General features: G+C 44.1%; 1 protein-coding gene across 1 annotated transcript; it reads right to left on the bottom strand.

Annotated features, from left to right (window-relative positions):
- Positions 1-758: 758 nt before the first annotated feature.
- CARTPT (CART prepropeptide) lies at positions 759-2,389 on the bottom strand (the record flags this gene model as incomplete). The annotated part of the gene is made up of 3 exons (XM_079916305.1): positions 759-866; positions 1,719-1,802; positions 2,231-2,389. The coding sequence occupies 3 exons, from the start codon at positions 2,387-2,389 to the stop codon at positions 759-761; spliced, it is 351 nt and encodes a 116-aa protein (XP_079772431.1).
- Between the last annotated feature and the right edge of the window lie 12,688 nt (positions 2,390-15,077).

The raw sequence follows: 15,077 nt of genomic DNA, 5'->3' as shown, positions 1-15,077 counted from the left end.
CAACTCAACTCCAACCATCTTCACTTTATTTCATCTTTCTCTCTCTCTTTCTCTCTCTCTCTCACACACACACACACACACACACACACACACACACCCCACACCACTGCAATCAAAGAAAAATTGTGTACAAAAGCTTGTGTGGCAAACTCCTAATTAATGATGAAAACTCCTTGGAGCCCCGGTGCCGTTTTCCCAATAGACTGCTATTTTAAAAATATTTCTCCTTGAAAACAACAGTATGATTAATGCCAGCATTCCTGTTGAAATTACTTATGCAGAAACAACAAAGCACTATGAGCAATTATGAAAAACACTTTATTATGTATAATTTGTACATGCTTCAATTTGTGATGCTTGGGGTGATTTATTTTCCAGGTTGTGATGTCATCTACCAGATTTACCTGATCTAATTTTCATCCTGTCATGCCGCCTACAAAAATACAATTTTCAAAGTGAAGTTCTCCTTCTTTATTTAAATAAAAAGTAAAAGCTTTTTATTTGAAAAAGCTTTGAAAAGCTTGTCAGACAGATAAAATAAGAATAGAGTACTTTGCACACGTATCAACACCATACAAGGCATTACCCTTCACACAGTAACACCTAATGTGTTCTTTTATTTGGAAACAGCAGGAAAAGAGCCCCCTTTTCCTCAGAGGGAGATGCAAACTTTGCTGCTAAAGCCAAACTCCGGGGATGAAGGTGTGGTCCTCTGGGGAAAGTGGGGGCAGGGGGACTTATGGAGAAGGGTGGACGCCTCATAAGCACTTCAGGAGGAAGGAATTGCAGGAGGTTCCTCGGGGACAGTCGCACAGCTTCCCGATCCTAGCTCCTTTTCGCACGGCGCACTGCTCTCCCGCGTCACACTGCGAACAATACAATGTGTAGTCACCCTGCACACGCATGCCCATGCTCCCAACAGGCACGTCTCCCCATCAACACAAAGTCTGCCTCATGGGAGAGACAGATGAACCCTACCATGGGTCTAAGTACAGTCAGGCCTGAAACGAGGAGAGCCTTGTGCTTATAATTTCAGCGAGAGAACATAAAAAGAAAGAAATTTAAATTATTGAACCTCTCTTACTTTCTTCTACCTTTTGTGGGGAAGCTACACTTCCTGGCTCCTTTAATTGCTCATCCAAAAGAAAAAAAAAATCAACAAGACCTTTTTATCTAAGAGATAAACAATAGACAGACATTCTCACACCCCCTGCTCCGTGTACCCTCCTCACTCCAAGAAGATCAAAATGTGTGTGTGTGTGTGTGTGTGTGTGCACGCGCGCTCTTCAAGGAAGGTGACCAGACCTGAATCAAGATTTTTGACCCTAGAACTTAGATTTTTAAAAACCTGGCAGTGGTCCAGAAGGCAGGAAGAAAATTAGAGGAACAAGCACTGACTGGATTTAAGGGCTCTTCCAACTCAGAGAATTCTTTGTGAGGTGAAAAGAACACATTTTTAGGAAATACTGCTTTCCACAGAAACCCAAGGGCTGATTCCTGGCACAAACTGTTCAATCCTCCGAAATGGTTGATCTACTCTTTAACCTTAGAGACCAAGGGGCAAGGGCTGACGGTGGAAACAAAGGGGAGCCCACAGAATTCTGCAAACCCATTATCTGAATTATTTGCCACATCCTGGAGAGAAGGTTGTGTAAAAGACTCCAGGTGGTGTATTTCCTCTTGGAAAAGCATGGGGAGGGGCAACCCCAAAGCCTTACCATGGGGACTTGGCCATACTTCTTCTCATAAATCGGAATACGTTTACTCTTGAGCTTCTTCAGAACTTCCTGCAGTGCTTCGATCTGCAACACACCGCCCGCAGAGCCCCAAGTTGCCGCCTTGGCTGTGCGCCCAGCCCCGGTGCTCTCTTCCAGCCCTAGTTATAAGGAACCCCGGAGCCACACACACTCCTCCGCTGGACTCCACAAAGAGGGATGTTCAAGGGGTGGAAACTTAGCGAGCGCTGTCCCACGAACTGACCGCAGGTCCAGGAGCCTCGGAGACTCCTGTTGCTCCGAGGAGCCGGGATCAGGGATTCGCTCTACAGACTGTCTGGAGCCCGTGGGCTCAAGACGTTCTTCGGGTAACAGCGGGAGCCGGGAATCTGCGCCCACCTCCCCGGGCCCTGACTTAGGAATGGGGGTGGGGAGGCAGGGAGAGAGGAAGGACGCGCACAAAGGAAGGAACCTCGCGGCAGCCCAGGGGAGTCTGGGGCGGGGGGGATACAGACCAGCTCCTTCTCATGGGAGGCATCCTCCACGGCGGAGTAGATGTCCAGGGCTCGCGGCTGGAGCTCGGCGCCCTCCTGGGCTAGGGTGCCCAGCAGAGGTAGCAGCAACAGCAGGGCGGCACCCAGGAAGGGCAGCAGCCGCAGGCGGGGGCTCTCCATGGTGCTGAAATCCGGCGCTACGGGGGCAACCCGCGCTCCCGCCTTTTATAGCGAGCCTGAGCCTGGGCGCAGGGAAGAAGGAGGGGGCGATGAAGGAAGGGGGTGTGGAGGAGGGTCTGGGTCAACCGTCTGTAGGCAGCGCTTCGCCGCCGCTTGACGTCAATGCCCGCTGGGCTCCAGGCGCCCCGGAACGAGGCTCTGCGTACAGATGGGCAAGAGCGCGGAAAACAGGGACCCCGCGCCCCCAAGTGCTGTCAGCCCCGTAGCAAGGGACGCTCCCCGAGGGGCCTGAGCTGAAGTCGAGGGGCAAGAGGTGAGGGATGGAGAGCGGGAGGGGACTAGGAAATGGAAAATGCCTTCGAGTCAAGGCACAGACACAAGAGTCCTTCCCCATCACCTAGCAGCCACAGCGGCACGATCCACCTCCCAGCACCACCGTGCTTCTTATCCCAGCCCCATCGGTGGCAGCAAGAAGACAGTGTTGCCTCCAGGCAGGCGCGTTTGCTGAGCACCTTACGAGGTACTCTGTGGTGGAGAGGAGGCAAATATAGTACGTAAAAGAAAGAGAAAGCATGGCCTTTCTCATGCTGGGTTCTTTGGTGGACTCTGTGTGGTAATGAGAAAAGAAGGAAAGCAGAATAACCCCAGTTCAGCGGCGGTGTGGAGAGTGTAGAGCGCCAGATTCTGGTTTCAGTCCTGGCTCTACCACTTACAAGCTGGGTGACTTTGGACAACATAAAGAACATATCTGAGCCTCACCCTTTTCTTTTGTAAAACTGGAATTTTAAAATGTACTTCACAATGTTTTCAGGAGAATGGAATGACAAATTAGGTATGTAAAACCCCTGGCCCTTAGCACAATGAACACCAAGGCTCTCCTTTGAACTCTGAGGCTGACCAGACAAGTGGTTGTGTGTGCAGTATCTCGGCTTTTCCTCAGGGCAAATTCAACCATCCTCAGAACCCCTCCTACCGACTGCCCACCCCTGATATCTAAGCAGCCTAACTAGAAAGAAAGAAAGAAAAAAGGGGTGGGAAAAAATGCAACTTCCTGATTATGGAAATATCTCCAAAGATTAAAAGTCAGTGGTGAGCCAGCTCCTCAGTGACTTGTGAAGACTGTTTTTTCAGAGGTTGGAGTCCCTACAGCCTGAACGCAAATGAAAGTTCCTGTAGGGGAGACAATATTTTCCTACTTAGACCTAGAGGCTTATCCCACCTGCCTGCCCTCCTGGCTTCTTCTCTCACAACACCCTCTTTTTCTCAACTGCTCCTGAATCCATCCACTCTCGTCCATCCCCATTACTACCACCCCAGTCCTGGACAGCTGCCCCCACCTACTTCTTGCCTACCCCCAACTCCCACCTCATCTTCTCTTGCTTTCCTCTAATCCATAAGTCACCCCCAGCCAGAATGTTTTTCCCCTTAAAATACACTAATGGTTTCCCATTACTTCCCATACTAAGCAATGAATCTAAATTCCTTATCCTGACTTACCAAGTACTACATGATCTGTCCCCCTGTCCAACCTCCTGTCCTACCATTCTGCCCTCTCCACTCCTACCTCAGTAGCCTTCTTTTTGGTCCCTTAACAGGCCAAGCTCATTCCCACTTTGAGGCCTTTACACTTACCTTACCCAGAATGGTATTCCTTCATCTCCAAATGATTGACTATTTCCTGTCATTGAAATCTCAGTTTAAATGTCCTTGACCACCCCATCTAAAGTATCCACTAATTTATTCTCCCACAGATTTATTGTTAACCAGATGCTTTGGGTCATTGGGATAGTTAATGCATAATATGTGTCTAGTTATTACATTTATCAAGTATTTAACTGTTACTCAAGTGCACACTGGGAAGCAATTCAACAAGTAATATCTCAAAAGAAAAAAAGAAGTAATATCTCCTCTAATAACTGGCACGCATATTAACAGCATCAAAACATTTTCCTTTGGGACAAATGCAACTTGAAAATTAATCTAGCATCTCCCGTAGCTCTGCCTTTCACACATACCTTGCAATTCTATACAATAAAACTTCAGTAGCAGCACATATTGCCACTCAAACTTTACAGACACATGTTGGCACTTGTTGCAAAACCCATCTCCAGTGATAAAAGTATATTCTAAGCTTTAGAAGAAAAACAGTCCCAAACAAGATTTTAGCCCATCCTTCTGCAAAGATGGGGATATTCCCAATGTAATACTTCCTCTCAAACTGTGATCTATCCAGACACAAACAACAGCTTTTCCTTTCTGCCACTCCTACTGGAAAAACAGCTCAAAGTTCAAGTCCTGCTGACATTTGGTTGGTGCTATCCTCTTCATGGAAGGAGGACACCACATTTAGTTGAGGGGTTGGGAAAGGGACCCTTGGACAATCCTGTGAAGCAAGCCACAGGTATCTTGGTCATTTACACGCTGCAATGCTTTTTTCATCTATGAATAGAACGACTTGATAACCTATCTTTAGGGATCATATGGTACAATAAGATTTAGACCATTTTATTCCCAAAGATAACTTATGTAAGTTATAACAAGGGAGGGCACAAAAGCATGAGATGTTCTGCAGTCTGTATACCATGCCCTGGCAGGAGAATTTATGTATTCTTGCTACTTTCTAATGACTCCATTAGAAAGAAAAAAAAAACCCCACCTTTGATACCCCCAAGCAAGTAAAGTCATAAGTGGATTTAATCACTACTTCTCATCTCAGATATAGAAATGGGAGTCAAGTCACCTCTCAAAAGAGAAGCAGTGACCAGGATGTGTCTACGGAGATTTACTGTAGACAAATCTCTCAATCACTCCTCCTAAGATAGAGCAGGTCTCCCGTTCTGCTCTTTGAAATAGCTCAAGAAGAGAAATCTCATCAGCAGAGAGCTGAGAAACTAGTGCCAGTAAGATCTACTTATAATGTACTGCTATCCGAATTTAAAAGATTGGAAGAAACTCTTCTGACCGTTGTCTATCTCTTGGAGTTCTAAAATTTTCACTATAAAAAATTAATTAATTAACCCATTAATTGATTTGTGATTTGGCAAGAGAAGAGAGTCTGGCTCTGGTCTAAAAGCCCTAAAAATACAGGGGCTGGTCAGTATTACTAAATGATAACTCTGGAGCCCTAAAGTGGTAAATAATGAAAAGACCATGGAGAAGCAGACACCAAAATGACATTCCAAATTCCAGTACTTCCCTCTCCCTCCTTCTTTCAAATTTTGAATCATTTCTTTTCCTATATGGCCCGCAATAGCACCAGCCTTTTGAATTGTCATATTGCTCAAATGTCAGAATACTTTATTGTCCATTAACGCCCTCTCTACCCCCCACAGCCAAGTCTTGCTCAACAGTAAAACTTCCTCAGTTTCATTAACTTTTCTAAAATTAATTAATTAATTTATTTGCTGCATTGGGTCTTTGTTGCTGTGCGCGGGCTTTCTCTAGTTGCGGTTGAGTGGGAGCTACTCTTCATTGTGGTGGTCGGGCTTCTCACTGCGGTGGCTTCTCTTGTTGTGGAGCACGGGCTCTAGGTGTGCGGGCTTCAGTAGTTGCAGCACGCAGGCTGAGTAGTTGTGGCTCGCGGGCTCTAGAGCACAGGCTCAGTAGTGTGGTGCACGGGCTCAGTTGCTCCGCAGCATGTGGGATCTTCCCGGACCAGGGCTCGAACCCATGTCTCCTGCATTGACAGGCGGATTCTTAACCACTGGACCACCAGGGAAGTCCCTTAAATCCTTAAATATTTGCATTTAAGATTGTTTCTCTTTACCTGTGTTTGCTGCACTTTCCCCCCAAGTTAAACATCATTCTGTCTCTTTTGGTACACATTTATAATCTCTCAGGTGGCACACTTTCATTTCTACATTGTCTGCTCTCCACCCTCCCTGCCTCTGGAAGAGAGATTACTTTCCATTGGCATTCATCTTCTGTTTACTGACTTTCAGTCCAGAGCCTTCCTTCCAAAGGAACTGATGTTCACTCTGTTCTGACTAAACATCTTTATCACTATGTGAAAGAAAATAATCTTTCAGGGAAGGACATTTGGTGTTGGTGCTAAATTAGGAGGTGCTGGAGATGTAGTAGGGAAGAATATGTGCTTTACAGGCAGCCTCCGAAGGAATAAAGCAGGGGAGATTAGACAAAGCTTTTCATTAATGTTTTTATGCTTTCAGTTAAAAGGCTTTCAATTTCAAGGTTTTCAATTTTTAAAAATATGAATGCCAATATGTTCACTACACTGCTAAGTACTAGGAGGACTGCTAAGATAATCAAGACAAATTCTTGCCCTTGATCTTTGGATCTGGTCATGCCCACCAATACCCACAATATAACAACTCAGTGAACTTAGGGTCCTAATAGAGAAGGAGAAGCCCAGAAAATTCAGAGATTAATTCCCTCTAAAGATAGGAAGCTTCACAAAAAAATGGCATGTGAGTGGGTCCTAGAGGGTGGGTAGAATTTCAGTGATACCAAACATCCCACTCTGGGGCCTCGGGTACCAGCAGGCTATGCAAATGAAGTCACAGAGGCAAGGACATCTCAGGGAACACTGACCGATCTGGTTTGCTGATGAGTAGGCTACATGGAGAATCTGAGAGGTGGCAACGTGTAATGGGAAACATGACTAAAAAAGGAACTGTAGAGCAGAAAAAGAACATCCAAAGCAGCAATAAATAGTTCCAACTTTGGATCCAATGAACAGGAAACACAAGAATAGATGAACCCAAATAATTCAATTTTTAAAATACTAACACTGAAAGTAAGCTTCTTGACCTGAAAGGTCTAGCCTAATAAAAGTAGGATATAAGGAGAAATCACTGATGAAGAGATACTTGTCCCAGGACAAAGCAAGCAACCTTTCTCTGGTTTCTTTTGCACAGCACACCTGGAACACAGCAGATGGAGTGCCACACCTAGCCTACACTCCCTGTGCCACATCTATCCCGTTTTCTCCTCTAACTCTTCTGGATCCAGATCTCCTAAGCTTACAGGAAGTATAGGGTTAGCACTAAAGCAGTAGACTAGGATGCCCCAAGAGATGAACTCTATGACTTAATAGTGAGCAATTTGAATCCTTCAATGGCTGCGCGTTGCCTACAGATTCTAGTTAACTTCACAACAATGGTGTCGAAGTTTCTCATGATTTGGTCCTGGCCCATATTTCCAATCTCATTTTTCTCCATTCCCAGCAAGTCCCATCAGATATCTTGTATCTTATTTTGCAGGCACACCATACTTATTTCTTAATTTTGCACTGAATTAGAGAAATAGACTAGGTTATGCTAAGTAACAAACAATCAAAAATCTCAGTGACTTTAAAAAAAGCAGGTATATTTCTTACTCATGTCACATGTACATCAAGGGTTGATGGAGTGCTGTGTTCATCATGGTCAGTCAAGGACTCAGACTGACAGAACATTCATCATGTCTGATGTTCCTGGTTGTGTTCCAAAGGGAAAAAAGAGCTCTGGACAGTCTTAAACAAGCTATTAAAAGTTTTGGCCCAGAAGTGATATTTCACTTTTGTTTCCAACTCACTATCCTGAACTAGTCACATGGCTCCACCAAGGTAAAAGGGACAAAACAAGAAGTACAGTGTTAAGAGGGACCTAGAATGCATTAATGACTAGCACATGTTCTCTGCATGCTTGTACCTCTGCCTCTGTCCATGTCCTTCCCTATGAACCACACCTTGAACATCTAAAAAGCTCATGCTTCAAGATACATTCTTACCTGAAGCCTTCCTCATCCACTGCTCCATCACACCACCAGGTTTGCCTTGCCTTTGTTTCCATAGAGCTTTGTACATATACTTATTAAAACACCTAGCCTGCATTACATCGTATTATCCTATGTCTATCTCATTTTCTAGACAAGATCTTTGAGGGCAGAGAATATATCTAGTCACCTATGTATCCTCAGTATGTAGCATGGCACCTGACACAGATAAGGAGGGGACCATTAGTTGCTATGAAATGAAAGATTACCTTTAGACACTAACAAGATGACCATCCAATAAGGTACACATCTATTACAGAATAGCGTCATCCAAGCAGCTTAAAAGTACTACCAATTTACTATCCAGAAACACCATTGTCACCCTTGTGTGATGGGAAAAAATGTGCCAGAAGGGGTAAAATTGTTTCACAGTAGTCAATTTCAGAAGTAGGATTTCTGAGGTTCAGACTATGGCCTCTCTCAACATTTCTTCCAATAACTCAGGGCATTTCAGTTGCAAAATGGAAAATTTTTCTCAAACGCAAAACTTGCTTTGTCACTAGGAAGAAGGATATTGTCTCCATGCTCTTCTTATAGATTTCTACTTCATTGCTTTCCCCTCACACTCACCATGGTGCAATATGGAAAGAAAACTGGAATAGGATCAATCCTAAAAAAATTCTTATGAAGTTTAAAACCTGTCCCTGATCACCAATCTCCAAATCATGGAGACATGAAGAAATGACTTCTGTGCTGGAGAGGGGTTTAGCTTAGACGGCATCTAAGGTCACTTTAAAAACGACTAGTCTGGGACTCTTCTATGCCTCCTTCAGAACTCATCAAAGTGAAGTCTATTTCTTTTGACATAAACTATAACCTCAGGAGAAACAGAATACCATCTGGCATGATCCAAAGAGGCAGGGCCTGAGGGCAAAAGTATATTTTATAAGAAGAAAGATTTTCAACAAGTTTCTCCTCTACTTTTTAGAAGCTCTCTGGCCCTGACATTTCTCCACTGCACATCAACAGAAGTTTAATCTGGTTCTGGTTTTAACAGTACATTCATCACATTGGCTTGGCTTACCAGCTAAGTCAGACCCCACTTCTCCTGTTCTGCAAGCTAGATGTATTGACATTCAGGTCTCTGTTCTTCCCATCAAAGCTGCCTCTCTAAAGCCAGACTGGCAGCCTCTGAGATGGATGGGCTAGCAAGCATTCTTAAGCTCCTCCAACATTTGCAGGACATCCACAGGGACTGCGCTTATTACTCAGGAAGGGGAGATTAGAGTGGGCTTTGGAAAGACTGCAATCCAGAGAACGCCAAGCTTGCCCAAGGTAACATGTCAACATTTTCCTCTCCTATAAATGATTGCTGGAAGACAGTTGTTTGAAAACCCAGTTTAACTTTATGAATAGTATTATAGACAAGGAAGGTTCTCATATTTCTATACAAAAGAAGCTTAGAGACTTTAGGGAAGGCAATCCAGTTAGAAAAGTGGGGACAGAGAGGCGTGTCTTAAAGCTGCACTTGCCAGAGAGTTGACTGTTTTAGGGGGATGTTAGAGAGGTGACAGTGAAGATTATGGATGTGCTTAAAAACTTCTCAGCTTTCTTCAGTGCCCCATATTCCCTTAATTTTCCACCCTTCTCTGGAAAAGAGAGCTCTTTTTTTTTTTTTTTGCGTTACACAGGCCTCTCCCTGTTGTGGCCTCTCCCATTGCAGAGCACAGGCTCTGGACGCGCAGGCTCAGCGGCCATGGCTCACAGGCCCAGCCACTCCGCGGCATGTGGGATCCTCCCGGACTGGGGCACGAACCCGTATCCCCTGCATCGGCAGGCGGACTTTCAACCACTGCGCCACCAGGGAAGCCCGAGAGCTCTTTAACAGTACTCTCCTCTCTGAGGCTCTGGGGCCTCTACTCCCATTCATCTGAGGATGTGAGCTATTCCTTCTCTTTTCTGTATATCATGGCAGTCTGTGGCTACCCCTCTCTCTGATGGTATATTATACATTGTGTTCCTGTTCATGATTATTTAGTGCTCCACCCTGAGGTAGGATTATACTTTGGGTCCTGTTCAACTCATACGTGACCACATGACTTGCTTTGGCCAGTGAAATACTAAGCAGAAGTATGATGTGTTGTTTTCATGGGGAAGGTTTAAAGGTCAGTACATACTTGGCCCTGCTCTCTTTTTCCTCTTCCATGACGATTGGCAATGTTCCAAAAAGGAGCGGCTCTGTCAGCCTGGGTTATGGAGAGTTTTGGAGGGAGGAAAATATTGAGCACAGCTACAACCAACGTTCAGTGGACATAGAGTGTGATCAAGCAATAAACTTTTGTAGATATGAGCCACTGAGCCTGGGGGGTTATTTGTTACTGCAGCGTAATTTAGCTTAATCTGACCCGTTCAGGTAGACAGACTACCATATCCATCAATACATCTCATAGATAATGTTAGTTATCTATTGCTACATAACAAATTACCTCAAAACTTAGTGGCTTAAAACAATCTATGTTTATTATCTCACCATTTCTGTGAGTCAGGAATGCAGGTGTGGCTCAGCAATGCAGGTGTGTCTTAGCTAGTTCCTTCAGGGTTTGTTATAGGGCTACAATCAAGGTGTCAGCCCAGGGTCTCTCAGAAGGCTGCAATCAGAAGAAGCTGGGGCTGCCGTCATCTCAAGGCTCAACTAGAGTAGGATTCACCTCCAAGATAACTCAGTGGATGTTGGTAAGGTTCACTTCCTCAAAGGCTACTTTACTGTGGCCTCAGTTACTTGCTGACTCTTGACTAGAGGCCACCCTCAATTCTTTCCAGGTAGCCCTCTCCGTCAGAGCAAGCATGCGAGAAGAGCCTGAAAGACAATGCCAACAAAAGGCCAGGCCCAGTCTCTCCTATGCTAATCACAGAAGTGACATCCCATCATTTTTGCCAAATTCTATTCACTGGATCCTGCCCACACTCAAGGGCAGGGGATTACATAAAGGTGTGACTATCAAGAGGCAGGGATCATTGGGAACCATGTTAGAAACTATCTACCACAATGACTCTGTCAAAAAAGAAAAAAGAATTGATTAACGTGAATTGCGCAAGAACCTAGGCTTGACTGGTGAGGTAAAGAAGAGAACTGCAGAATTTAACAACTGGGCTCTGAAACCCAAGAAGTCTAAATATCTTGCCTAAGATATACAGTTAGAAGTCAAGCCAGAACTAAAATTCAGATCTGTATTATTTCCACTAGACAGAGATAAGTGAAATATTAAATAGCAAGACAAATTGCATCCAACTGAAACAGAAGCTAGCCATCAATTGCTAACTGATTGTCAAATAAATCATCTAGACAATGAGTGAATAAGAAGTGCATGGAAGACAATCTCTTTAGGCTGGAGCAATTCGAAAGGTAGGTCAAGGAAGGATGGAATGTTTGAGCAGAGAAGAGGGGAAAGTGTTCTTGGCAAGGGATTAGTCACACTGAGGGTTCTTCAGGGAATGCTAGTGTCACTGGAAAAAGTTGCCCCAAGTGATTCTGATAAAACCTGAATGATATAACCCCCTGGTTGAAGAGCACTGCTCAGGGGATTTGTTGCATCATCTAGTGAGGTGTCAGGAAGCACGCTTTGCCCTACAAACATCTCCAAGGCCAAATCTTTTCAAGATTCCAATACACTTTGTTCGTAAAACATGAACAGCTCAATAGCTATATAGACTCTACCCAGTATAGATGGGTAGAGTCAAGTCACTGCCAGTTCAGCAAAGACTTCCATGGCCCCCTGATCTAATGGGTCATGAATACATCTCAAGGGGCTTTCAAAGAGCTCCTAGCATGCAGAGATAAGCCCCCAAAATATAATAAGTAATTAAACCTTGAAGAAAGACTTATTTATATTCACCTTGAGCAGATACTGTGTTCCCAACTCTGTAGGCAATAAAATTGATAATTTAAGTAACTAGACAAGTCCCCAGACAAGTGGGAAGGAAGTTGGACCCAAATCCTCTGAAAAACTAGTGTTTTCTTATTTATACTTTCCTTCCATTTTATTTTATCAACTTGGTCATTTTTGTAAGGGGGTTAAAAAAAAAGAGGGAGCAAAAGAGAAGGAGAAAGTAAAACTTGAATTCTAAAATAATTTTTAAATACAGTAAAAGATAGTGCCTAATGGTCAAGATTCCCCCTTGCTCCCTGAAAAACCAAGTCATTTTCCATTGGAAGCTGAAAAAACAGCAGGTTAAGTCTCCAAGTAAAAGCTTTGACTTTCGAAATGTGAACTGGGACTGGCCATGTTATGACAGAGACCTTAATGTCAAGTACGCGAGAGGCCTTAGGGCCTTTTAGCCGTTGGAAGAGCAAAGATCTCAGCCTATGAGGACACAAAACCCCACACGCCTGACTGATGAGGAGGGGGCCCTGCGGAGCCACAGTGACAAGCATTTGTGATGCTTTGTACCCAGATGCAAATGTCGTTTTCTGCCATTTGCACTCTTGGCCAGGATAGCCCTGGATGAAGACATTGCTGATGGACATGGCCTTTGCCCAGTGCCCTGCAGTGAGGGTTGGAATGGATGAAAGCTGGAGCTTTGCCCACAGCAGCCACCAGATAACCACAGAGACCAATGTCCTCCAGTGTTTGCTAATGAAATTTCTCCTTAGCGGATGAAAAGGACTTCAAAGAAACCTGTCCAGGGGCTTCCCTGGTGGCACAGTAGTTGAGAGTCCGCCTGCCGATGCAGGGGACACAGGTTTGTGCCCCAGTCTGGGAAGATCGCACATGCCGCAGAGCGGCTGAGCCCATGAGCCATGGCTGCTGAGCCTGCGCGTCCGGAGCCTGTGCTCCGCAACGGGAGAGGCCACAACAGTGAGAGGCCCGCGTACTGCACAAAAAAAAAAAAAAAGAAAGAAACCTGTCCAGTTTATTGTATTTTTTTATTATTATGTTCTATTTCTGAAGCAAGGGTGAACATAAAAGAGCAAGTAGCTTCTAAATGTTTCCTCTTTCCTAGGAATCTTAATATTTGCCATAAGATACTCTTGATATTTGAGCATTTCAAAGGAAGACTTTGAAATAATTCTTTGTCCTTTCTCATCTTCTCTCTTTCTCCAGAATTCTATAAAATCTTAGCACTGGAGGTGCAAACATAAAAGTCAAAAGAGCCCAATTACATGTGAGTAAATCAGGATGAGGTGAATGGGGCTACCCTGGAGGTGCTGGGAAACAGGTAAAAACAGCAACTTTAATGCAAGACTTCATAAGCCCATTTCTCTGACATAGAGACCTGAGGCTGGAGTGCTACTTATGGGCAAGCCCTACTTATTTTTCCTAACTTGGCTGCAGATTAGAACCACCCTGGGAGCTTTTCTAGTAATACCTATCTAGCCTCAGACTCTGATTCAATCAGCCTGAGGTAGTGCCCAGGCAAGCGCCATTTAAAAGCTCCCAATTCATCTGTCAGTGGACACTTCGGTTGTTTCCATGTCTTGGCTGTTGTGAATAGTGCTGCTATGAACATAGGGGTGCATGTGTCTTTTTGAATTATAGTTCTGTCTAGATATATGCCCAGGAATGGGATCACTGGGTCATACGGTAATTCGATTTTTAGTTTTCTGAGGAACCTCCATACTGTTTTCCATAGTGGCCACACCAACTTACATTCCCACCAACAGTGTAGGAGGGTTCCCTTTTCTCCACACACCCCCCCCCCGACATTTGTTATTCGCAGAATTTTTTTTTTTTTTAGTTTGCAAACTTGTGTTTCCAATTTTTTTTTTTTTTTGCAAGACATTTATTGAAGTAAGAGATTTGGGGGGTTTATGTAGATGTTTTAATGAGGGCCATTCTGACTGGTGTGAGGTGGGTACCTCATTGTAGTCTTGATTTACATTTCTCTAGTAATTAGTGATGTTGAGCATCTTTTCATGTACCTATTGGGCATCTGTATATACAGAATGGATAAACAACAAAGTCCTACTGTATAGCACAGAGAACTATATTCAATATCCTATGAAAAACCATAATAGAAAAGAATATTTTAAAAGTAGATATATACATATATGTATAATTGAATCAGTTTGCTGTACAGCAGTAATGAACACAACACTCTAAATCAACTATACTTCAGTTTAAATAAATACATAAATACTCCCCAGGTGGAAGCCAGACATATCTCACCCTTTCAATGATCAGATGGCTTTCTTGGTGCATACACTGAACTAGCCTTTGGGTCAATTAGCTTTGTTCTAGCCTTGGGGCTGCAAACTCAGGTATCTAAGAGGGCCAGTAAGGTAAGGCATGAAGAGGGCCATATACAAGGCAATAGAGAGTGGTAGAACTTCTGGTTTTTCAATAGATGGAAATTTGGATTTTTACATGAAACTTCCTGATTTTAAAATGTTGACAACTGATTTAACATGAAACTCTTTTAAGGTACACAAGGCAATAGCCTTGGTTCCCCTTCACAGCAGTTCCTACAATGGGTCCTCAGATGATCTGGTTATCTCTTTCTTTCCAGGATAAACTAACAAAATTAAGGAAAGAGAGAGCAGGTCTACAGAGCTTGATTGCATGACCTGGTAAACACTGGCCCCCATTAATACGGGGAAGAGAGGTGGGTTCTCATTTATACCCTTGTACCTTTAGTTGACATTTAATAAGACTGGTTACAGAGAAAGCAGAGGAATATCCCCATAGCCAAGAGGGGTACCTCTGAGCCCAAGGCTAACCCTTAGGGTAACCCTAAGCCCAGGCCTTAGACAAGGACGTGCCACTGGGTCCAGGACTTCAGAAGAAACTCAACAAAAATAAGACAGGGAATAACTGAACCCCGAAAAGATCACTGTTGAGCCTTTCTGTTAGGATCACCAATAAGAGAGTGTGAGGTATAGGAAAAAGCACAGGCACTGAAGCCAGACACTTACCCACTGTATGGCACTAGACAAACCAAACCATCTACCAGACTCCGTATCCACAAAATGGGC

Source organism: Stenella coeruleoalba (genome assembly GCF_951394435.1).
Source record: "Stenella coeruleoalba genome assembly, chromosome: 3".
NCBI classification, from domain to species: Eukaryota; Metazoa; Chordata; class Mammalia; order Artiodactyla; family Delphinidae; genus Stenella; species Stenella coeruleoalba.
This window is presented reverse-complemented; position numbering and strand designations above follow the sequence as displayed.